The sequence below is a fragment of the Anas acuta genome, chromosome 9 (assembly GCF_963932015.1).
Source record: "Anas acuta chromosome 9, bAnaAcu1.1, whole genome shotgun sequence".
Taxonomy (NCBI): Eukaryota; Metazoa; Chordata; class Aves; order Anseriformes; family Anatidae; genus Anas; species Anas acuta.
The window spans coordinates 16290269-16313728 of record NC_088987.1 but is presented as its reverse complement, the minus strand read 5'-3'; the positions used below and the strand labels follow the sequence as shown (position 1 = coordinate 16313728).

At 42.6% G+C, this 23460-nt stretch overlaps 2 protein-coding genes across 7 annotated transcripts in view; both read left to right on the top strand.

Annotated features, from left to right (window-relative positions):
- ARMC8 (armadillo repeat containing 8) overlaps positions 1-22196 on the top strand; it is a 74966-nt gene extending 52770 nt beyond the window's left edge. For 4 of the 6 annotated variants that reach the window (XM_068692481.1, XM_068692477.1, XM_068692480.1 and 1 more), the window contains 11 exons: positions 1425-1517; positions 2018-2167; positions 3871-3966; positions 5645-5740; positions 6147-6219; positions 7500-7593; positions 8378-16531; positions 17573-17644; positions 17945-19463; positions 20307-20375; positions 22065-22196. In XM_068692481.1, coding sequence (XP_068548582.1) covers positions 1425-1517; positions 2018-2167; positions 3871-3966; positions 5645-5740; positions 6147-6219; positions 7500-7593; positions 8378-8411 — 636 coding nt within the window. In that variant the 3' untranslated portion in view covers positions 8412-16531; positions 17573-17644; positions 17945-19463; positions 20307-20375; positions 22065-22196. The remainder of the gene's footprint in view (positions 1-1424; positions 1518-2017; positions 2168-3870; positions 3967-5644; positions 5741-6146; positions 6220-7499; positions 7594-8377; positions 16532-17572; positions 17645-17944; positions 19464-20306; positions 20376-22064) is intronic. The other 2 variants (XM_068692479.1, XM_068692478.1) reach the window with 2 other exon arrangements.
- Positions 19678-23460, top strand: part of VPS8 (VPS8 subunit of CORVET complex) — a 74677-nt gene continuing 70894 nt past the window's right edge. The window contains exons 1-3 of the mRNA XM_068692475.1: positions 19678-19904; positions 20307-20375; positions 22065-22195. Of these exons, the coding sequence (XP_068548576.1) occupies positions 19767-19904; positions 20307-20375; positions 22065-22195 (338 nt within the window). The 5' untranslated portion in view covers positions 19678-19766. The remainder of the gene's footprint in view (positions 19905-20306; positions 20376-22064; positions 22196-23460) is intronic.

Here is a 23460-nt window from a genome sequence, read left to right as displayed (position 1 = left end):
GTGGGCTTTCTTGTTCGTACCACCAGTCACAGTCAGCTTAGTTTTTCTACTTCAAATTGCAGTGGAATACTGAATTTTCTATCAGGGTACATGGTTCATGTAAAATTATCATTGCTAAAACAAAATACTGCTTGTGCAAAATAAAGGAATTTTTAGAAAGCATCTGTAAAGCATCTAATTTTTATTGGATATATTGATTTTTTTTCTCCATGATATTTTCAAAATTGTGTGTAAATTAGTAGTCGCTTAAACAAAATTGAAGTGTATCTTTATTCTAACCTGCAAAAAAAGCTTAGTCAAAAAACAATTTTGGAATGTCTCCTATCTGCTGCCCCTGTGGAGAATTCCCTAGGAGCCAGCCAACTACCATGTCCATAGAGAAATCGCGGTTCCCTGGCAGCTCATTGCAGTGCACAAGCACCTGGGACCAGATGAACTTTGGCACACATTGCTGGCTGGTTGTTACAGGCTGGCTGCTATTCAGAGAGACAATCCTATTCCTATAAAGTACAGCCTTTTATATACACTTCTGATCAACTAAGGTCTTAAGCAGGGGGAAAATTAAACAAATTTCTCAAAAGCTCACGATGTTCAGTTATTCATTGCTTTTGAAACAGTAACTTTTGAAGCTTAGCACCTTATATGTTAGAGCCTCATATATCATTGGATGCATCCTAAAAGGCGTGATCCTAAAAAGCAAAAGCACATGAGCTCTTCAGGGCTTAGATAAAACTAGTAATCTTCAAATTCAGTTCAGCTTGAAAGTAGTTCCAAATTTAACTATCATTGCGTTAATCAGTTTGAAAGAGAAGCTGTGTGTCTGTTTTTCTTGTTGCTTAAAGACGTGATACTATGAGGCTTTGAATTTTAATCTGATTGTTAAGAGCAGTCTAGTTTTCTTGTGCTATAGTTTTTCTGTTGGATTTTAATTTGGTCTGATTACCAAACATGAAGTTTAAAAGTAAAGAAAGATACCAATAGCTTTCATTGTCCATAAACACTTTTAAACAGTTACATACATCCTACCTGATACTCAGAAAATGTAATTGCTCAAGGAAAGCAGTGTTTTTAGAGAGCAGCCCAAAACTGAAAGCTGTTGGGGAAAACATATTTGCTTACATGACTGTGGCAGATACATAGATGGTATCACAGCAGTATGTGCATATATACAAGTGTTCATACATACAGATGCACATGAGGATAAGGCTATGTTGACACAAATTTTTCATAGAAACCTACTTTTTAATGCATATGAATTTAGGGCATGGCTTGGCCAGTTCATCAGAGTGGACTGAACATTTTGTAAACTGAAGAATAATAAATAAAATACAAAAAAGTCTTGCTTATATATATTTAGTTTTATATGTATGTCTAATTATTCTATGTAGTGTTTTAAAATTTTTCTTCCCACCTGTTCATTTTAGCCTATTTTAGAATCAGGAGCCATAGAACTTCTATGTAGTTTAACACAGAGCGAAAATCTTGCCTTGCGAGTGAATGGCATTTGGGCTTTAATGGTAAGTAAAACACTGTTGAAATACTTCTTGGAATTGCACTTCTTAAAAAGGTTGTTAATGTGACCTAAAGAACTTCTGAGTTGTTACTAAAAATAAGTGAAATCTGGCTTGTCTTTCCACCTAACGAAAGAACAAAAACAGTATCAGTCTGGAGTACTTCATCAGTTAGTGATAAAATAAAATCCTTCTATTCTCATACCACTCTGGTTGCAGTGATCAGTCAGGGAAACAGTCAAGCAGTGTCAGTAGTGTGCCAAACAATAGACCTGCTAATAACCAGGTCAACACAGTCAGTTGTAAAAGTGCGTGGAAATTTAATTCACTGCATAACTATAAAGTCACTCATATGAGGACATTATAGTTCTTCATAAATTCAGACATTTTCAGGATTAGTTTAAAAAGGATATGTTTGCAGTTAATAATCTAAGAGTGAAAAACCCAAGCTTAAAGTAAAAAAAAAAAAAAAAAAAAAAAAAAGGCAAAATTTCTGTCTCTTTCAGAATATGGCATTTCAAGCAGAACAGAAGATCAAATCAGACATCTTACGAGGTCTGAGTACAGAGCAGTTATTCCAGTTACTTTCTGATTCTGATGTAAATGTTCTGATGAAAACTTTGGGACTGCTCAGGAATCTTCTTTCTACGCGCCCAGTAAGTAGAGCTGGAAACAGACTTTCTGACTGTACAGATTATACAAATTAACTCTTATTCTTGCTGGTGAAACAAAGATTTTGGCTGAGAATACAAATTATATTTCTGTTTGATTGCTGTTTGATACATTGCTAAAACAGGCCTCTGCTTTGCATTTGTCCAAGTATCTCTAAACAAATGTACAAACCAGTGTCAGAAAAAGTTTGAAAGAATTCTCTACATTCACTGGAACTTGGTAATTATCAATTACAGAGCTCTAGACAGTTACATTTAATGATCAATTCTGTTGCATGTAGCTTTCAGCAAAAACATTTTGTTATAAGTCTAAATGCCTTTCTGTGCAGCTCACCCAGAACAACAAGAGGGTTGTACTTGTCAATCGAAGTGTGGAGAGGTACTTATATTAAGAAGACCTGTGTTTCTTCTTTCTTGGCTCCTGAAATATGGCTGTTCTTACCAACTTCATGGAGAGTATTGGCTTTTTGAATTTGACTGCGGGATTGTGCACTTAAAAAATACATACATTCATTTTACACACTGAAATAAAATGGTTTGAAAATGTAAGCCCATTAATTGTTTTTGATGATAAGAGATATTTGTGGAGGAAAAGGGATAATCCCCTGTAAAGAAAAAAGGGAAAGTATGCAGCAAACGTTTGGCAAGGCAAAGTTTTTGTGTGTGTGTGTGGGGGGGGAAACCATGAAGCCTCCGCTGTGCGTTTATTCATATACTGTTTTTACCACAAAAAGGTCACTGCAAAAAACCTTCTGATGTTTGTATTCAGTGAGTCTCAGTAAACTTCATAGAAAATTTGCTCTGTCTTAATGTGAAAATTTTAATGTGAAATGAACAACCAGTCATTCATTAAATTGACCCTGAGCTCTGACAACAGTTTCAGCTGAGGAACACCCTAAGTGACTGTCTTAGCTTCACCTGCTGTCTGTAGCATACTTTGGAGCCAGAATCAACCGTTATCATTCTGTAACCAAAACTTCATCCAGAATAATATACATGGCAGCTTTTGAATCAAGTTTCATTACTAGCAATTTTAAGAAGTCCTACAAGAATCCCTATCTTTAAGACATTCCATCTTAAAAAAATGTAGTGTATATTATGTGTTGGTAATCTCTGGTGGCTGTTTGCTGTTGCTCCTGAGTTTTGTTGTGAGTTCATCATAGTTTAGTTGCACATTTTTCTGTTATTCCTCATGACTTATTATATTCTAGTATAGGTGTTTATAGTTCCTAAGAAAATGACCCTTTATCTGTAAGTCTGTAACCTGGAAACAGTTTTCCTAGACTACAAGTAATTTATGTGCCTTATCTTTCTGAATCCTTTAAGATTTTTTTTTTTAATGTGGATATCAAACCTGTAACTATACAGTGTTTCAGTAAGTGTAGCACAAGTTCCAAAGGATTTAAAACAAACAAACCCAACAAAAAAAAACAAACAAAAAACAAAACAAACAAAAAAAACCCTTTCTTACCTTCTTTGAGATTTTTCTGTTTTAAGAGGGGCAGAGAAGGTGGTTCCTTCCAACTGCAACATCATACCGAGAGCTTGTGTCCCACTTGTGACACAAGCTTGTGACCCCACTACGAGCTAGGATTTTTGTGCAGTTTTGCTACTCTTTAAGTAATTCAAGTAGGAATGCTACTTCTTTGGAAAGTTACGCTGACTGTGTTTTATCATTGCTTTGGCAGCACATAGACCATATAATGAGCACTCATGGGAAGCAGATCATGCAAGCAGTCACCCTTATTCTGGAAGGGGAGCACAATATAGAAGTCAAAGAGCAGGTATCTTTTTTTTGTTTCATGTTGTCATGGCAGAATACAATTTAAGAAACACCTAGAAATGCTTACTGCTCCCAACATGGCATTTTTGTTTGGGATTATGATGTGCTATGAGCATTTTACTGAGATCTGTCAGTTTAAGAAGTTTAGTACCTACAAGAACATTCCTCTTCAGAGCATGTTACAAACATGTTTGAGTTCCAGAATGTTTTTTTAAATTTGACAAACAGGGGAACACTATACGTGAAAGCATAAGAATTAAATCTAAGGTAGTAGCATGGCAGCTAGGCGGTGGGAGGAAGAAAGGAAGAGAGTAAATCCTTTATTTCACGCTGAGGAAGGTTTCCTGGTTACTTGCTTCTACAGCAGCTGTTGGAACAGTCAATAATAAAGAATAGTGTCATTACTTGCCTTGCTGGCAGCAGTGCGTGTTCTGCTGGGAGATGTGGTATCCCAGCTGTGCTGGATGCCTGGGGGAGCCAGCAGTGATTGAAGGAGAGGAGGCAGCAGCAAGGAAAAAGAGTGCATTGCTGTAGCCCAGGAAAAGGTGGGGAGGGACACACTCTCAATGTGCAAGAGGAAAAGGAGATTGTCAATAGGGTAAAGCATCCCTGTTTTTATTATGTCAGTGTAAGGGGGCCAGCTTACAGGGATACTTGCTGTGGGGATGCTACACCAAAAGTAAGAGGATAGATGGACAGAATTATGCTGATTAACAGTTACAAAAGACAAGATGGAAACGGGGCTCTCTGCAAAAGTCTTCCTTATACAGGGTGTGTGGTGATGAATAATAGTGGCAGCGAGAAGCTATGGGAGATTCCAAAGGGTTGCTTTGTCTTAGGATGGGTATTGGTAGCAAACAGCATGGCAAATGGCTGTAAAAATGTAGCTAAATCCAGACGGTCTAAATCTCTGCTCAGTAAGAAATGGGCAGAAGGCAGAGGTCTTTGGCCTGATCATTCTGCAGTGCTCTCATCCCTGCATGTCCAGAAAACACGGCTGAGTTCTTCCACAGCTCTTTGGGGAAGAATTTGCAGAGCATCTCCCTGTGCCTCCTGAGAACCGGGAAAGCTGCCTCTGCAAGTCTTAATGTGATATGCATGTAGTGCCAACGTGGGCTTAGTTGCTTCAAGGTTATTTTGTAGGATTGCTTCTATGATTTGCAAGAAATAATCAGATGCGTTAGTAGTTTACTTGTGTTACCTCTGCAGGTAAGATGTGTGGCTAGACTTGGAGGAGGTGGCATTATTACTCTGCAGGATCAGCAGATAGACCTCTGTTTTTCCCTTTCCTGACCTGAAGAATTGGATGGATGTTTTTTTTTTTTTTTTTCCTAGTTCTGATACAGAGTAGAGTACTTTACTTTCCAATGTATCTTATCTTTTCTATGCACTGCATATTTCCTTGACAGACTTAAAATTTTACTAATTTAAATGAATTAACGAATGAGGCTTTTTATTTTCAAATGGCAATGACTTGATTTTTGCCAGGGCTGTTCAGCCACAGCTGTTAATTCTTTGGCATTGGCCCCAAATGTAAGCAAGCTGGAAACTTCAGATTAAAGATATTAAAACTAATTAAATGAATTGTTTGTTACAAGTTCAAAGCTGTCAGGAAAACTGTATAAATCATGAAATGTGATCTGCAGCCAAATAACTTACCAGTTCTTTTTTTCTTTCAGACATTATGTATACTTGCCAATATAGCAGATGGAACAACAGCAAAAGAACTGATTATGACCAATGACGACATCCTGCAGAAAATCAAATACTACATGGTATGGGGGAATTTCTCTTAAGGATTTTAAGTTGGTCTTTTGCCAGAAGGAAAGATGGCACTTTACCATGTATTCATGTAAATCCTTATCCAGTATCATGCACTTAACTTTTATGTACCCAGTTGTGTTTTAGAAACCATGGCGTTCAGCTCTATATGGCAGAGTGATACTGAAAGTCTGATTAAAAGGAAAATCCAGTAGTTATTTCTCATAAGAATGTTTTGGTGACTTAAGCAATACCTTCAGACCTCTTAATAAGTATTAAGAAGGAATTGGCTACTGAAGTGCTGAAGGAAGTTATAGATAAAAATTTGTCCCAACTTCGCTACCTAATTTATTACAAGATAAATGTCAAAATGTAAATGTGAGAAATACTAAATTTGAGTACTATGTTTTCTATATTTAGAGTCATTCAAATGCTAAACTTCAGCTTGCTGCCATGTTCTGTATATCTAATCTCATATGGAATGAAGAAGAAGGTAAGAAAGCCTCATTATTAATACATAGACAAGTTACTACCCTCATCAAAAGGCTAATGTAACACACTACTCAGTAATTGAGTGCACAGCACAAAGGGATCCAAAGCATAAAGGGAGATGTCATTATAGGTATATTATGGAAGAAGTGAGGTCAGGAGGACGTTGAGGAAAATCACAGAATCACAGATTCTGTGTAATTCTGTTTAAATTGTAGACTGTGTAAAATGTGGAGTTGTTCTAGGGCAGGAAGGGGAGACACAGGAAGAGTGTCAGTAAAGAGGAGCTAATGAGAGTCAGCAGTGGGAGGCTTCCATCTCCAGCATTCCGTAAAACCTGAATTGGAGTGAAAGAGAAGCCTAGTGAGAGAGCTTCCAAGCTCTCTGTGGAAAATTGTCAGAGGGAACAGGTTCACTGGAGAGGACAAATGGCAACTGATTAGAAAAGGGACTATTTGGAAAGGAATTTCCCCCGGCATGGATGACTTAATGGGTTGGGCAGTGAGAGTCTGAAACCAGTAAAAAGACTTGTGGGTGAAACTGGAAGGAATGGAGAAGGTGTTCAGTAAGAAGAGTCGTGGTCTGGAACAATGGAAAGTAACCAGGAGGTAGATGAAGGATGCTTCTGCACAAAAAAATGTGATTTTTGTTGTGAGGAGTGGAGAGCGCAAATGGAGGCCTTCGTGTGGAACTGGAGGGAATGGTGAGGGAAGGGTGGGTGGGAGTTTGTGTGCTTTGAGGAATGGTGGAGCAAGGAGGAGGACCTTGTTAGATGGATGATTTACAGATCTTCAAATTGACCATGCTGCTCTTCAACAAAGAAATTGGTGTCTCTAGGGTATCTTTTTCCTACTCATATTCCACGTCTCTCAGGTGACAGAACTTTAGTCAGCATGTGACACTTAGTTATGCTCCTGGTGGTTCTCTGCTCGCAGGCATTCCACAGTGCCTCAGACTCAGAAACATATCTCCAGTTCTCTGCATGCAAATCTGAGAGACGAGAGTAAAGAAGCTTGACTTTAATTGCTTGCTTTAGGATCAAATGTGTTCAGGTTTTTGCCTTCAAAAATTTCTCTTCTTTGCACTCAAGCACACTAAAATACAGAAAAGAAACTAGAGCTCCCTTTTAAAGTAGCCACAGCTGGGGGAGTTTTTCATTCCTGTGTTTTAGCCAAACTGTGTTCCATAGCCCCTCCTTAGGCTGTTTTCTGCTGCCACTCCTTTCTTCTGTTCTGCATACATTATTTTCAGTGGTATTCCCAACAACGTGATTTATTGTTGTAGGTTCACAAGAGCGCCAAGACAAACTACGAGACATAGGAATAGTAGATATTCTACATAAATTGAGTCAGTCATCAGATCCAAATCTGTGTGACAAGTAAGTATAAAAAAAAAATAATAATAATCCAGAAACAAGATTAAACGGAAATCTTTGCTTTTAATTACATTATTTTCTTCTGGGTTGCTGAGTTGGACTGGATCTTGGAAAGGCCAGTAAAAGGCATGACAGCATGGTTGGGAGGTGTTGGGCAAAAGGAACAGCAAAACACTTCAGGGTGTAGTAAACACTGAATTAGCTGAACCATAAAATTTTAGGAGGTATTCTTAACAAAATGTTGTGAAATGTTAGGTCACATCAATTGTAGTCCTATGCTGACTGCTGCTTTTCTACCTCTCACCTCTGTTGTATGTATTTAGTAGGGACAGTCTGACTAACTTGCCTCTAGTATGTTCTGAGTTACTGATTGTAGCATTGGATGTCTCAGCTACAGGACCTGCTTTTCATGGTGCATCTGTATTACAGAAGAATTGCTTTTTACCAACTGAAAGGAGATTTAAAAAAAAAAAAAGTGTTGATAACAAGGTTCAATATGCTTCTTAATTCCCACAAAACTGGCCAGTTGCTAAGATGATGCTGAACATCTAATATACTTGATGAGATCATCTTATTTTTAGGTGTAGAGTGGATTCTTGGTTACAGCCCACACCAAACATTTCTGCACCAGAAACTAGATTCTTCCAAACTGAAGGAACCAGCTGCTTGGCTTCCTTTCACCTCATTAGTTCATCCTCCCTCTTACTGGCATAACACAGTTTTGGACAGAAAGTTGTTGATGATAAAGCTGAACCCCAACACTTAACAGGTTGTTCTTCTCTTGCAGGGCGAAGACAGCACTCCAGCAGTATCTTGCATGATCAAAGACTAATTGAATCTATGGACACCCCTCATGTCTACTTAAGGAATAGCAGGAGATATTCCTGACTCCTTATATTTGCACAAGTCACCTTGGGCTGCATTTTTCTCAGGTGCAGGGAGCTGCTTTGCAGAAACAGTTTAAATGATCAGGTCTCCAGTGCACTTGAGAATTTTTTTTGAGGTAGTTTCTTTACTCAGAGGACTCTTGGGGGGTTGTTTTGTTCTTCTGTTTTTTGTTTTTGTTTTTTTTTCCTGAGCTACCTGGACTTTTGAATAGAACAATCAGTCGTCATTTTCCTTTTGGGCCTACAATTTTCTGCTTTTGCTGCAGCCTGCGTGTGTGTGGGTGTGTTTGAGTGTGTGCGTGTGCTTGGATGAATGTGTGTGGGTGTGATACCTCAATTTTGTTTTTCCTTTTTTGTGTGAAAATCTTTTTCTACAGGTTTTCAAGGGTTGACCATTGTTTGCTGTACGAATACTTCAGTGAATTATATACAGTTTGAATGAAATGTTATTTAAAAAAAAAACAACTGTTGTATCCCATAAAGTTTATTTTGAATTTTGAACAGATGAATGTTTTTAAGTAAAATATATGCATTTCTGAACTTCAGCTTAACTTAAATTATACTTCCTTTCTAAAGAGGAAAATAGAGGGAGACAGTAGACCCCAAATTATAAGCAGTACGTTCTGTACTGACAAGATCCAAGAGGTAGCATTTTGCTGTCATACAAGGTCACTTGGTACTAATGATATACTCAAATCAATGGAATGGGTCAGCTGGATTGTTTTAGGTTCCTGTACATTTTTTAGAAGGCTCATACTTTAGAGTTAGCATGACTGACTTTTCTGGAAAGGAACAGGTGGCTGCAATAACAGCATGCATAAGCTATTGCTTTAGAAGCCAAGGATTTGCTCGGATAATTGCTGAGGGGTTAGCTTATTTCACTGGTGATAAGTATTTGCTGATCACTGATATCAATAGAGTGAACAGCATCTTGCAAAAACTACACTTTCAAGAGACCAGAAGAAGCTGGCAAGCAGTGATTAAGGGATTGCTTTTGTTTTGCATCCTTTACCTCCAGACATAGTTAAGTGGCTTACAAATTATTTCCATTAACAGGTGCATTAAGTTAGGGAAAGGAATGGAAAAAATACAATTTTTTTCTTTTTACTCAGTCACATTGCTATAAATTTTGTGTATATATGCAGATATACACACTTGCATGGATTTGGATACCTGGATTATAAGGGAGGGGATTTTACTACATTCAGAAGCTAGATTGTCCATAAGTTGCTGAAATTGTGCCTGTAAGTGTGGAGAAAAATTGTGAGTACAAATGAAGAAGACAGTGTAAGGTCAGGCTGGAACACAAGACCCACCCAGTGGTGGCAGGAGTCAAATATGCATAGGAACAAATGAGAGCAGCAAGGAGCTCTCCTTCATGCAGTTTCAGGGTTCTTGCTTTCTTCCCGTGTCTACTTCTGATTTCAGTTTAGACAATAGTTTTAATAGTCATAATCTCCAAACACTATATTTACGTAGCACTAACGGGCACACTAAAGATTGCAGCCTATGTCTTAAACCAAAACTTTCTTGTGTTACGTTGAGCTTCAGGAAGGCTGCAGCAAGAAGAGAGGTCTGTAACTTTGCTAACCAATTCTGATAAGTATCTTAATCTTTAATCCTAATCAGAAGGTCAAATTGTGATAGCCTTACTTTTTTTCTAAGGTAACTACTTGTGTCAGAAAACGTGACCACAGTTTGGCCTGGAATTTGAATGTGCTGTGTATCAGATAACTTACCACATGATTGCAGAGGAGATATATACATTTCATGTAATTTCTTCCACTCTTGAAAGACAAATAAAAGTAAGCACCTGACACTTTTTCCCCAGGCATTGCAGTAAGCGACTGGCAGTTTTTTAATGTCCTTCTGCAATTTTTTGGTGATGGATTTTGGGGGCTGAACAAAAAGAAAAGTGAAAATATGTGAGAACTTGATAAATATCAGTACCTCAGAAGTGAAGACTTATTTATAAAAATCAATCATATTTTTTTGCTTGAACTCGAAGAAAATTCTGAGGCAGGTATTACTAATGTAAAACTTTAGTGTGCATCTGGCTTCTAAATTCACACTCCTGATATGTACATTTAGGAACTCAAGTTCTTACATATCTCTTTTCCCCCTCCTCCTCCATTCACGTTTCTAAAAACAAATCTAAGTTTGATGCTATAAAACTTCGGTGCCTAAAAGTGTTCAGAAAAAAAGGTGAGTAAAGTATCTATGTACATCTTTGAGGTTGTTTCCTAAAATTCTACCAGAAAAGATTAAAAAAAAAAAAAAAAGTAAAAAAAAAAATAAAATGCTCAGACAATCTCGTTGCTGCATGAGAACAGTTGACATTTTCCACAGGTGTGAAGTTGATAGGACAAACTGTTGGATGAGAACATTTTTACATTCAGTTAAGCTTTGTGAATAATTTTTGATGTTGCTATAGGTATGTACAAAAAGAAGAAAATACTGTAAATAAAAAGAACTTTACCAGAACATCTAGGTTTTTCTGAACTTCATGGAAAAATCTGAGCTTTCTGTGCCATCTTCTCCACTGCCTCGTAGCTGCTGGCCTGAGACTTACAATGGGAGCAAACTTGTTGGCCAGATGTTTACCAGCTTTTTTTGGGTGGCGGCATCTTGTGAATTAGTTACAGAGTTGCTTGCATCACCAAAACAAGTAGAGCTTGTCGGAACAGGATACACATCCTCAGATTTCTGGTGTCCTTCTGCCATCTCTCTTCTAGAAAACCAATGGTAATCAATTTTGATATTTCTATCTTTGTATCTCTTCAGAGGGTCCAGTGATGATGGTCAATCTGTGAACGTGTGTCCAAAAGCACAGTTTTGCGTGGAGTTTGGCATGCTAGTTATCTAAGAACTCGTATGCTTGGTTGTACCTCACCTCCCCCAGCTTATTTGGAGCAGTCTCTCCCACTCAAAGTCAAGTGAGATTTAAAATTTGCCTGTTGTTCCTGTCACAGATACACATCATGGTACTGAGAGAAGCTATGTGATGTGCTCAAAAGCATCTTGTGTCAGTATGTTTTTAAGGCAAGCATCTCGCATCTTTTAAAATCTATTTACAGTGTTTAGCCGTGTAGTAACTGCTACGCCTCCAGCATGAAACTGCGGAAGCATAAAGGCAGAAGAATAATGGAGGTGCATGAGATTAAATTCTTGAAGATTACAAAATTGGTTTACTAAGAGGACTGTCTAGTAATCCTGAAATGTAAAGACACGATAGGTATAAACATGTAAAAATTCAGTTGTGGCCAAAATGATCAGGACTTTACTGAAGGCTGAGGACTTTACAAAAAGCTGCTGGGGGTGTTCAGGGGTGCAGCTTGCTCCTCTGAGCTGGTGCTGGAGGCACTGAGCAGTGTCCCTTGGGCTTGGCAGTAGCAATGAGGGAGAGCAGTGGACGTGCCAGAAGCCAGACTCAGCCAGGAGAGACCTTGCCCAGCAGGAGAACACCACGAGCCATGAGACAAGAAGCCCCTGAGGCCTGCTTCTGGAGCCAAAGGACCCTGGGCACAGGAGTCAGCAAGGGTGAGCAGCAGCTCTGCCGAAACTGGCATCGCCCTGCGGGCCTGACTGCAACCCAGCAGTGTGCTCTTATTGCAAACGAGGAGGGGAGAAAGCTTTTAAAGTTGAGCTGCATTTGGAGTGGGGCCAGCAGCTTACCCCACCCTCTGCTCGGTGCTGTGGAGGTCAGGGCTGGCTCCCGCGAGGGGGAATCACGGAGGTGACGGGGCCAAACCCTCCTGGCTGCAGCACTGAGGAGCTGGGCAGGCTGTGCTGCTGCTCCTCCCCGCGTTGCCAGGGCTGCGGTAGCAGCATTGGGGCGCTGCCAGCTGCTGCGCAGGTACCGCCAGGCCCCGGCCTCGGCCCTTCTGCAACTCTCTTGGGACGGGGCGGGGGGCTCCTGCTGCGGTTTTGGAGGTGTGTGGTGGTTCAGGCCCTGCAGCAGCACTTCAGCTCCGACCCCGCACCTTTTGCATGATGCAAAAGGCAGTTTGGCCCGGAGAGAGGAGCAAAGACAAGTGAAAAGCTTTCTCTGTGCTGCAGGTTGGCCAGCAGCTGGATTCGCATAATTAGAAGACTTCTGCTGGGCTTTGCACTGGGGGGTGCTGCTCAAAGGACCCTTGTTGCTGTAGAAGAATGGCTGCAAGGAAAAAGGAGGTAGTCCTTCAGGTCAGTAGGAGCCAGCTGTGATAGAAATACCTTTTAAATCATCTTTTAAACTCACAACAGTGGGAGGAATGATGTTCAGTCCTAGGGTAACTTGCATTCTTCTGGCAGAGCCCTATTGCGAGGACCCCGTGGTGGAAAAGTATTCCTGAAGGCAGGTGGGAAGCGATGGCAAGTGAGCTATGTCCCCCAAAGTCAGGGTGCAGAGTTCCCTGCAGGTTGTGATGAAGGGCTGTTAATGTGCTGGCACTGTCCTGCGGTGTGGCTGCTTTCAAAGAACACCCATGGATGTTTCACAGGATTGTTCGTAGCACTTCCAGAAGTAGAGACCAGGAGGGGAAAGGGGCATTCTCCTGGTTGTTTTTTGAGTCTCTCACTGAATGTTTCTGACCAGTTCACTTATTTAGAAAGGTTGCTGCAAAGCTGGAAAAAAAAGTTAGGAGGCGCAAGAAGAATTCAAAGGCTGAAAAAACTATTTCACAATGATGCACAGAATAATTTTTCCCTATTTACACTGTGCAAGAGACCTCACGATGCTTTGTTAGGAGGAGAGAGGGGATTTCTGAGAGCAGATTAGCATGCAAAATCATAGAAAAAGCCCAAAAGTATGTCATTAACATATTGAAATTTTGAATGAATTTCTTTACACAAGAGAAATACTGAAGGAAGAAGTACATAACCTTGTTTGTTCACTGTAAGAATTGGAAAACATGGGGTGAAAGTTTGAGTGTTTGTATGAGCAGGATGATCACTTTGTTAAGCTAGAAATCATTTATGCTGCTTGTCTCCCTGTGTTCGTATGTGATGGGGAATGTAATTTAAACAGGATTTTTCACCTTTGGCAACTGAATATACACCCAGTTTAGGAGAGCCTGGCCTAGGCTTGCAAGAATGTGGTTGTTCACATCTGCAGGTGGATATATATGAACCTTGTGTGAGACACAATGTGATGTCCTAGAAAAGTTCTGGTTGTGTCAGAGAAAAGCAAGTCCTAGCTGCCTCTGGGCATTCAAATTAGCAAAGCACTTTAAACAGCATTGGCATTGCTTTCCAAGTCCATCAGTTGAACTCGTTATTGCAAATTATAATCATCATAAATGAGTTGAACTCATTAACATTCTTGAAACGCTATGAGGGTGGTCCTTGCACTGATGATACCTGGAAAAATTACACTTCTTAATTCTGCAGATGTTCGCTGAAAAAATTAGGCTTTGGGTCATATGCTGAACAGGCAAACAGAGGTGTTTGAACAACTCCCCATTCTCTGAGTGCGGTGGGGTGCTAGAGAAACTGTACAGTGTGACCTCCAGTAATGCCTCTGAAAATCTGTAAAAGGCCGGCCGCTTAATTTGCATGGGAATTTCCACTCTTCAAATTCTTTACTTTGCAGTTTTGACAGTCCTTTAATGTGTGTTGGTGTTAATTATTGAATAGTAGCTAGCCTTATTGCAGCATACTGTGTTCCAGCGTAGATAAAATGTATTTAGGATTAATGATACCAACTGAGAAAGTTATTAAGAATCTTAATTGTTCACTATCAGCACAGCAGCAACAAAATGTATTACCAATGTAACAGCAGGGTGATTCTGTAAAGTCGCTTCTTTAAAGAGTCCAAATTTTCAGAACAATTTGTTTAAAAAATACCAAACACTACTAACCCTGGGCTTTCACCCTTTTTTTCCTCCTCTTTAAGTCCAGCTCAGCATTTTTAGCATGTCCTGTTGGCACGGTTAGTGTATTGTGTTATTGCTGACACTCGAGTAGCTCGTGCTGATCCTTATTTATTTATTTTCTTTGCAACAAGACCCTGTGAAAATTATTCTTTGTTGCTCTCGCATGACCTACGCTTACAGAAATAGGCTGGTCAGCAAAGGAGGTTGCTGGAGTTACTGGAGAGCAGCATGGTGTTCTAACAGCACGACCAGCCCATGGTGCGGCATCCCACAGCCTGTCACAGGGGTCACTTCGTTCCTGCTTCAAGCAAAGCTGCCTGGAGTGAGGGAGGAAAGAAATTACTAATGGAGGGAGAGAGGGCTTGCAGCTGAGAAGGATGAATGTGTCCCTGGCTTTGGTGAAGGAGTCAGCCTGAATGCTGCTTTCACAGCTGCAGCCTTAGGTGATCCCTCAGCTGCAGCCTCTTGTCTTGCACATCAAAGGACGCAGAAGGCACAGAGTGGTGTCCCGTAGCTAAGATGGAGACTGGGGCACAATAAATCCGGATACACACCACCACCTGGTAGGTTCAGCTGCGAGACTGGTCATTTGGCCATGATGCTGATGCCCTGCCAAGATGCAGGGGCTGTTTCCTCAGTCGGACCCCAGAACAACTTTTGGTCTCTCTGCAAACTGATGCGGGGTTTGCAAGCAACCAGACTGTTCAAATGGTTGCTGCGGCTAAAAGGGGGAGGGCTTGCATTTGCCTGGATGCTCCTCTCCTTTCCATATGCCTTTCCTTCCTTCTGAGACAACTTAGGCCTCTAATCCATTAAACTGTTCCTTGGGGTTAGCTGGCTTGCTGATGGGTCCCTGAGAGCTGGCGTCCGGTAGTAGCAAGAGCATGTGGGAAGGAGGAATAAGAGTTTGGGGGAAGAGTATCTGAGTTCAGCTGACTGCATGGTTTTTCTGAGAGGTCTCCCACCCATGTTCTAGCACAGCTTGGCACTGCCCAGTGGACCAGAGGTGAGAGGATTGCAGTCAGAAGGTTTTTTTCTGAAGTGTTCAGATAGCAATACCTCTGTATGTCTAATGTGTGTCTTACGTGCAAGAATGCAATGATGTGTCCGTATGTTTATAGCTACCTGGTGACTTACTGTTGCTCTTACTGTTTCTAAATTTTCACACAGACTAACATCAATAGCCAGGAACTCTGGGAAGAAATGCTGTGTCTCAAAGGCCTCATTGGTAAGGGCTTGGTCAACATCTGAGGTTTCTTTTGTTCTGTGTTAAAATGCCTCCAGTCCTGTCAGGAATCAGTTTCTACCGGTATGCATGTTTCAGTCAAACCCTGTTTCTCTTGCCCTGAGTGGAAAGAACAAATAACACTGTAGATGCAAGACTTGCTGGAGATCAGTTTTTCTGCCTTCTGTGGGACAGTTACCATGAAACAACGGCACCACTGGAGCACGAGCCTCTGGAAGTCTCCAGTCCAGCCACCCACGTGGAGGAGAACTGTCCTGGCTCCCGAGGGTAGGGAGGTTAGAGGGATGATTAGGTAAGCCTTGCGTGCTCTTCCTCTGTGCAGCAGGTCTCCCTAGAAAATCTGATACCTCCAGGGGATCAGCCATATAAATATTTCTTCTCAGCTCCTCCATGCCATTGTTATTAGCTTGATGTTTCATAATGTGATTTCACACTCTCATCTAGCAATGGAAACCTTGAAAGAGTACGATAGTTTCTACTTCAGAGTTGAATCCATAGTCTCCTTCTAGGTGCTTTTAAGTGTCATGCCACACTGCAAACACACCTCTGGGAACAACAGCCACAAGCTGCGGCTTGAGGGGTTCAGACAGACCTTAAGCATATCTCCTTCCCTAGGAGGGTGGTGCCACAGGGGCCACTGTGGGGCACCTCAGTTCTCAGAGGCTTTCAAGTTTCTTATTATTGTACTAAAATTCTCAGAGGTTTTCAAGTTTCTAATTATTGTACTAGCAACCTTTTTGTAGTCCCCTTCCAGAAGATTACAGTGCAAAGAGGACAAGTACACAAGCCAGCCTATTGGTCTAAAAAGGCTGATTTTGACCTTTTTCTTATACATTTTCATGCTTGTAGTTGTTGATGCGTTTCAAGCCTGGTGTGGTCCCTGCAAAACAGTAGTGGATCTTTTCCGAAAAATAAGGAATGAAGTCAGCAGTGACCTCCTGCATTTTGCTGTGGTAAGATCCAATTTAGCACAGCTTAAAATAACTATTGCCCTGAATTTAGCAGGTAACTAAAGGCTGAAGTAATTTATCTCTCTAATATTCAGCCAAAATGGTAACAGTGCAGAAGTTCCAGCTTGTGTAAGTCTGCTGGATGCAGGCAGTTGGTTACATCAGTAACAGCTTATATCATTAAGAATTTTCAGGCTTGAACATTTCTGTACTTGTCTTCTTCTCCTTTGCAGAAGCAATCTGAAAACTTGAAGGCAACTGATCGTTTTTTTCCTGTTTTTCATATTGTACCACTGTCTAGCTCTTGCTTTAGCCCTGCCAATAAACTTGCTGTTTTTCTTTGGCAAGATGACAAGTTTGTTGGCAGATGTGTGTTTACTGACGTAGTGAACTTTTCATAGTACTTGCTTGTGCAGTGTGCAGCAAACTGCTTAAGCTAGACAGAATCGGTAGCATATGCATTCCTCTGATGTACAGGGGAGAGTCTGAAAGAGCTGGATTTCTTCGCTTTGGAGAAGAAAAGATCTAATAGCTGTCTTCACCTGTCTAATGGAGCGTTATTAGAGAAGGCAGAGACAAATGTTTCTGAATGGTACAGAGTGAAAGAACAAGAGGCAACAAGATCACCTTGCAGCAGGGAAAATTCCAATAGATACAAGGTGAAAAAAGTATTCACAATAGGAGTGGTCAGGACACTGGGACAAATTCCTGCAGAGGCTGTGGGGCACTGTTTCTTGGAGATGCTCAAAACTCCATGTCACGCAGCCTTCAGCAACCTCCAGCTGCTGTTCAAACCACTGCTGGCAAAATCTCCCAGAGACATCTGCCTGCTTCTTGTGTCTCTGATGCTGAACTGAGAGAACTGTGTCCTCGCTCTGACCACTGTCATTTTAGCCCATAAGACTGGGGCCCAGAGGTGCTTTGCTGTGCATAAGGGATGAGAGTAGGCAGTTGAGGATGTTCAGGTCCAGTCTGTTGCATGTGTACTCCTCTGAAGCAGAAACATTTTTTAGAAACAGCTGTTTTATTTTACATTCCTTTTAGGCTGAAGTTGATTCCATTGATGCTCTGGAAAAATACAGAGGAAAATGCGAGCCTGTCTTTCTGTTTTATGCAGTGAGTGACTATCTTTTTACAGTAGTTGCATAGCAATAAATATGACTTGTCAATGGGAACAACTGTCCCCTTTGAGAGCTGTCCTACCGCAGGACCTCACTCCGTCACATGCTGCTTCAGTTTGCCCTAAGACTGATCAGGAACAACAACGAAGGTTGTTCCAAAGTTTCCCTTCCTTTTGGAGCAGAGCAGCTCAGCCTGGTACACAAAGTGATATGTGATGTTCTCCTCTGATGATTTCCAGGGCTCAGAGAGCTCTGCTGTGAACTAACTTACTGACTTGCTTTTCACACCTTTCAGGGAGGAGAACTGGTAGCTGTTGTAAGAGGAGCGAATGCACCGTTGCTGCAGAAGACCATTCTGGAACAGCTGGCAGCGGAAAGGAAGGTTTTAGAACATGGCGGGGAGCGTGTGGTGGTAACCAAGCACTGAATTGTGCTTTCCTCCTCGTGCCGGAGGAAAAGGTTCATTATCTAGTGCCAGCATAGCTCTAAAGTAGGGATACTTCCTTGTAAAAATACTGTCCTTTTGTGTGAATTGAGTCTGGCTAATGTGTCCCTTGAGCCTCCACAAAGCTGTAGAGCCTACCTTGATGGAAGCAGCTGGGAAGGGTGATTGTGTTGTTTAAAACCTCTGTCTTCATGTTAAGAGGAAAGGCAATACATGTCATCCAGCATTTTCCAAGAGAAACTGTAGTGTGTTTTGTCTTGACCTGTTCACCCACCCCAAGCGTTAATTTTATTCCTTAAAGCTACCTTCTTGGCTTCTAGTTCTAGAATATCTAACAGGTCTGTTTGTGATGGCATTTCTCAGGCTGTGGTGGATGACACTTAATTGCAGTCTTAGTCATTTCTGTTCCTTGCTGTGCAGGACCTGCAGCCTGTACATGGATATCACTGTGTGCAATCAGTCTGCCTTTCAGCGGCTGGTGTGGTCTGTAGTGTCTGCTGTGAAGCTCTGGGGTGTTTCATGGCAACTTTTCTCCTCCCTCCAGCAGCAAGCTCTGGTGTCAGAGCCCAGCAAACTGCAGCGACCTGCTGCTGCGAGTGTAGTAGGGGACAGTGTTTCTGAAAAAGTGCTTCCTTTCATTTGATCTCAACTTGCTGTGCAGTGGTTACGGTGAATCCCCTTAGTTCTCATACAGCAAAATGACTATTACTCCCCAGACACCTTCTCCATGTCACTGATGATTTCCTTAGACGGTTATTAAATCTTTCCTCAGCCTTGAGACCTCTGTTGTCATAAGTGTCACAACCCTGGTTTGGTTCCAGGTTCCTCCTACTGCACTGCTGCTATGGGGCTCGGGGCACCTAATCCTGGATGGTCCTGGGGGCTGAAACCAGAGGCAGCCGCAGGCTCTCCCCAGCCCAGCTGGTGTGAGGGCAGCCTTCTCGTGCGTGCTCAAATTGGGCATTTCCAAGGAACAAACCTGACTTTCCTGCCTCTAACCTGCTCGTCTTTGGGCATCTTCGAAATACAGAAGGTGCTGTGTGGGTAACTGCCCGCTCCTTCTGGGGGGCAGGGCTGTGGTGCTGCTGCCTAGCCTGGTTCCTTGAATGATTTTCCCCTGGCTTTTGCCAGACACCTGAGGGAGAAGTGGCGGGGAGGTGCTGGGCAGGCAGCTGCTCTGCTCGCACTGCTGCGGATCTGCGGGGGGAGCTGGGGCCCTGCCTGGCAGACACGGCTGGCGCCTAACGAGCCCCTCAGGATGCTCCCTGCTCCTCCGTGTGCTCGTGCTGCTAGGCACAAGACGGAGCCTTCTCCAACCGGGAAGGCAAGGGGGCAGCTTTTCGGGAAGAACAAGGGGAAGGCTGGCTAGGTAAGGCAGGTGCAGCTGCAGGCTGCTCTTCGTGCCTTTGCTGAAGCTGGAACCCAAAACACCCCAGCAGCTGCTGCAGCGACACCAGGGGACCTTTCTCCGCGTGTAACCTACCAGGCACACGTCTTAAAGAATAAATAAATAAATAAATAACAAAGTTCCTGCCAGCGCCGCGGCCCCTTTAACGCCGCAGGGGGAGCCGCAGCGGCTGCGCCGGCGCGGGGCGGGGCGTGTGTGGGGCCGCGGGTTCGAGTCCCGGCGGTGCCGGCCCGCTCCCGGCCTGCCCCAAGTCCGCCGCCGCCCATGGACGCGGCTCAGGAGCCGGGATCCTGCCCCCCGGGAGCCGAGGCCGAGCCGGGCGGGCTGCCAGGCCCGGGGCCTCCCGCTCCGCGGCTGAGCGCGGCGGAGCTCGACCGCGAGCTGGACTCCCGCAGCGAGCTGGTGCGGCCCCAACCCTGCGGCACCGCGGTCCCCCCCCCCCGGTCCGTACGGCCCGGTCCTGGTCCTGGTCCTGGTCCCGTCTCTTTCCCCGTCCCGTCCCCGCTGCCCCTGCCCTCCCCTCGGGCAGCCGCGGGGCCCGGCAGGGCGGGGGGGGGGGCAGCCGGTGGTGTCTCGCTGAGGAATCCTTCGTGTTCCTTTTTCCGTGCTAAACACGCGAATTTCCCCCTTCTAACGTCAAATTTCAGGCAGTTAGTTTCAAATCAGGAAAGCTGCGCGTACATGCTGTGTTCACGCAGAGGTGGATCAGAGGGGTGCGTGCTTAGCTGCTTTTTCTTTAGTTAGAAATGAGCTCGGGAGGTGGTGTGGGCAACCTAAAGGCAGGCTGTGCTTTCTGCTGTCCAGATCGATGACAAAGAGTTCGACATCCCTCAAGTTGACACCCCTCCGACGCTGGAAAGCATCTTAAACGAGGTGAGTGGCCTGGCAGCCGGCTGCAGCGCGAGGCTGCGCTGAGCTGAGGCACCCTGTGCTCCTTTGGCTGGCCTCGTGTTTTCTTCTGGGAAATAAAGTTGCATAACCCCATAATTTCCTGATATTAATGGCTGACAAAGCATATGTTCGTTGGAGTAATTGCTGCACTGTAAGACAGAGCTGCATTTTTCAGTTGAAGTACTCTCAGCTGAACCATAAGGGGTTTCCATTGAAATTAACTGTGTTCAGCTGTGGAATTGGACAGTCACCTGGAGGCTATGCTGTCCTTTAAGGTCAGGGGCATCAAACAACTTTATTTTTAGCTTTAAAACAACCAAACACAACCCAACTCTGAGCAATTTTTTAAGACCTGGGAGGAGATGAGAACTAGTTCCTTCGCAACTCTGTTTACGTAGTCTGTTGCACGAGTTTAGCCCTGTGGTGGAAGTAACAAGCTCTCAATGCCTGACGCTGCAGGAGAGGACTGGCTTTGCTCCCCCCCCAGTTCTGTTTGTGTTTTCCAGCAGCACGGTTTTTAGAAAGGTAAAAGAAGGGTGTGGAAGTAAAGGCAAACTCCGAGGAAATAGGCTTTGTAGCAAGTTGAGGGAATTGGTGGTTGGACTTCCAATGAAACCAGTATAAAGGCAAGGTGTTTGGGACAGGTTACTTCTTTCAAAAAGCTACGCTAATAAAGGCATAAAATGTCCCAAACAGTTGGATATAGTCTTGGAACTAGAGGAATATTCATCAGCGACTTGCTGCCCATGCAGAAGGGGATATTGAGTGGTGGTGTGCAGGGGTGCGACCGGTTTTTGCTGATGCCTGTGCTGGTGAAGGCAGAGGGGGATGTACTGGATTGGGGTGGTACCAAAGCGGGGGCTGCAGTCACATCCACATCAGGGCAGTGGAGCTGCGGTCACCCAAAGAAAACATAGGTCAGTGCAGACAAACAGAGTTTTATCCAGTACTGTTTATCTCAGTGCATGCAGGGTGGGAATGACCGCCAAAGGATCTGCTGAAAAGGATTTTTGGAGCACAATCTGACTGAGCACCTGCTCTGATCTCTCTTTGGCAGTAGGTGGAGTATTGTTTGCGCTCTCTGGCTCTGTGCTTCAAGGGTAACGTAAACCGTAAGGAATTTAGAAGACAGTGGGGACAATGGCCATTTAAAAATAACATAAAAACAATTCCAGGCTGAGTAGAGAGAGAATACCAGCAGAAGACCCCAGTCAGAGCACAGTCAGCCCTCCTGCTGGCCACGTTCTTACTGAAGACCCTGGGCTCATAGCAGCCAGCGGTGCTGGTAGACCCTTAGCCACCGTTTGGGCAACTGCCGGAGGAGCACATGATAACAGCTTTATGCCTTCTCGTGGCAACTAGAGATGCTTGAGAACAGCTTACTGAAAAGTCTGTTAAAAGTTTGAAAGAATAAATTATATATGGGGAAGAAGGATTTGTTAAAATCTTTCTATCCAGCCTACATCTGTGAGTATTGAGAGTTCTGAAAACTCGTTCTTCAACGATATCAGTTCTGTGAAATGATAGTTCTGTTTTTCTAAGGCAGACTATCTTTTTATCTTCAGCTTCTATTTCTTTTTCCCTTGTTATTGATGCTATTTTTCTGTTGTTTCAGTTAGGTTGTTGTGCATTTTGAACATTTACTAAGCTGTGGTGATTCTCTTCCTTCAGACTGATGATGAAGAAGAGTCTTTCATTCTGGAGGATCCCTTTCTCTTGAACATTGATAACACGGATACACATTCCTATGACACATCTTCTGTAGCAAGTTCTGATAGTGGGGACCGGACACACCTGAAAAGGTACCACAGGACCGATTGCCTGGAAGGTTAAATGAATTTTAAAGCAGCACTGCATATATCTGTTAGAGTTAGCCTGTTTGAGCAATAAGTGTATTTCGTGGGAATGGAGTATTAAAATTTATTTGAATGTTAATGATGATATTAAAACACTGAACCATATTTACTTTAAAGAAAATCTTTCAAAGATTTGATGGAAGTCTGTTGACTTCCTGAGCCTGCAAGCAGCTGGTCGTATTTTTAAAAGGTGAGTGAACTGCTGTTGCTCCTCTAAGTGGAATGTTAATCATGACATCTAAAAGCAGCCTGGAATGTGGTAGTTAGCTGTAATACTGCTGACTTGTCTCATTAATTAATGAAATGTGAGGGCTTCATCCACATCCTGAGTCACTCCTATGGCTTTCTTACATGCCATAAGAAGTTGGTGTTTGGTTTCCCTGATGTTATGATTGTTACATGAGTGATTGCATAGGATACAAGGCTATGTGGCAGCTTGTTGTGGTATGTGCTGGTGAACTTTTTCAAATAAAATGGGTCCTTAGCCATAATATAGGCTATTAGCAACATGTTTTGTCAGCCTACTTGCGAGCCATGCGTTTATGTGCCTCTGGAGAGATAAGGACCAAATGTTTTGTGTGTTACTTCTGGAGTTTTGGAAATTTAACTTTCTGATGGAGTGTGGAAAAAAAAAAATAATCTAATTTTCATGGGGCATTTCTCTGTACTGTGTGCTATAGTATGCCACAGCTTTTTAGAAAGTACTTTCCCCTGTACACTTGTTCACTTGTTACTTGTTAAAGATATTTTCTCCATAAACACCACCATTTACCTTTCACATAAAATCAGCTGTGTTTGAATCGATTGTTATTCTTTAAGCATACATTTAGTTTTCCCAAGAGTCTGTATTCTGCTAGTGAGCCTTTTTCAACTTTATATTTTCCTCAGATGTTCACCTTTAGAGGCTGGAGCTTCCTGACTCACTAAAAGCTGAATTAAAGAGCAAAAGTGTTGCTTTTGGGCTTTATTAATAAATGCTAAGGTTTTGCAGATAAATGCATGAAATTGAATATTTGTTTGAAGAACTTTCTTTTTCCTCAGGAGATGAGTTTAAAACAAATACTTTGCAGGTACAGTGGTACATCGTAAGCTTTGCTAATAATTTCATTTCCATTTGATTCTGGTCATGTGGGCTTCAGGAATAAGAATGCAGGGGTTACGGGTGTGTGCAGAATTTACATATTGGTTTAGCTGTGGGTTAGAAAAAGTTC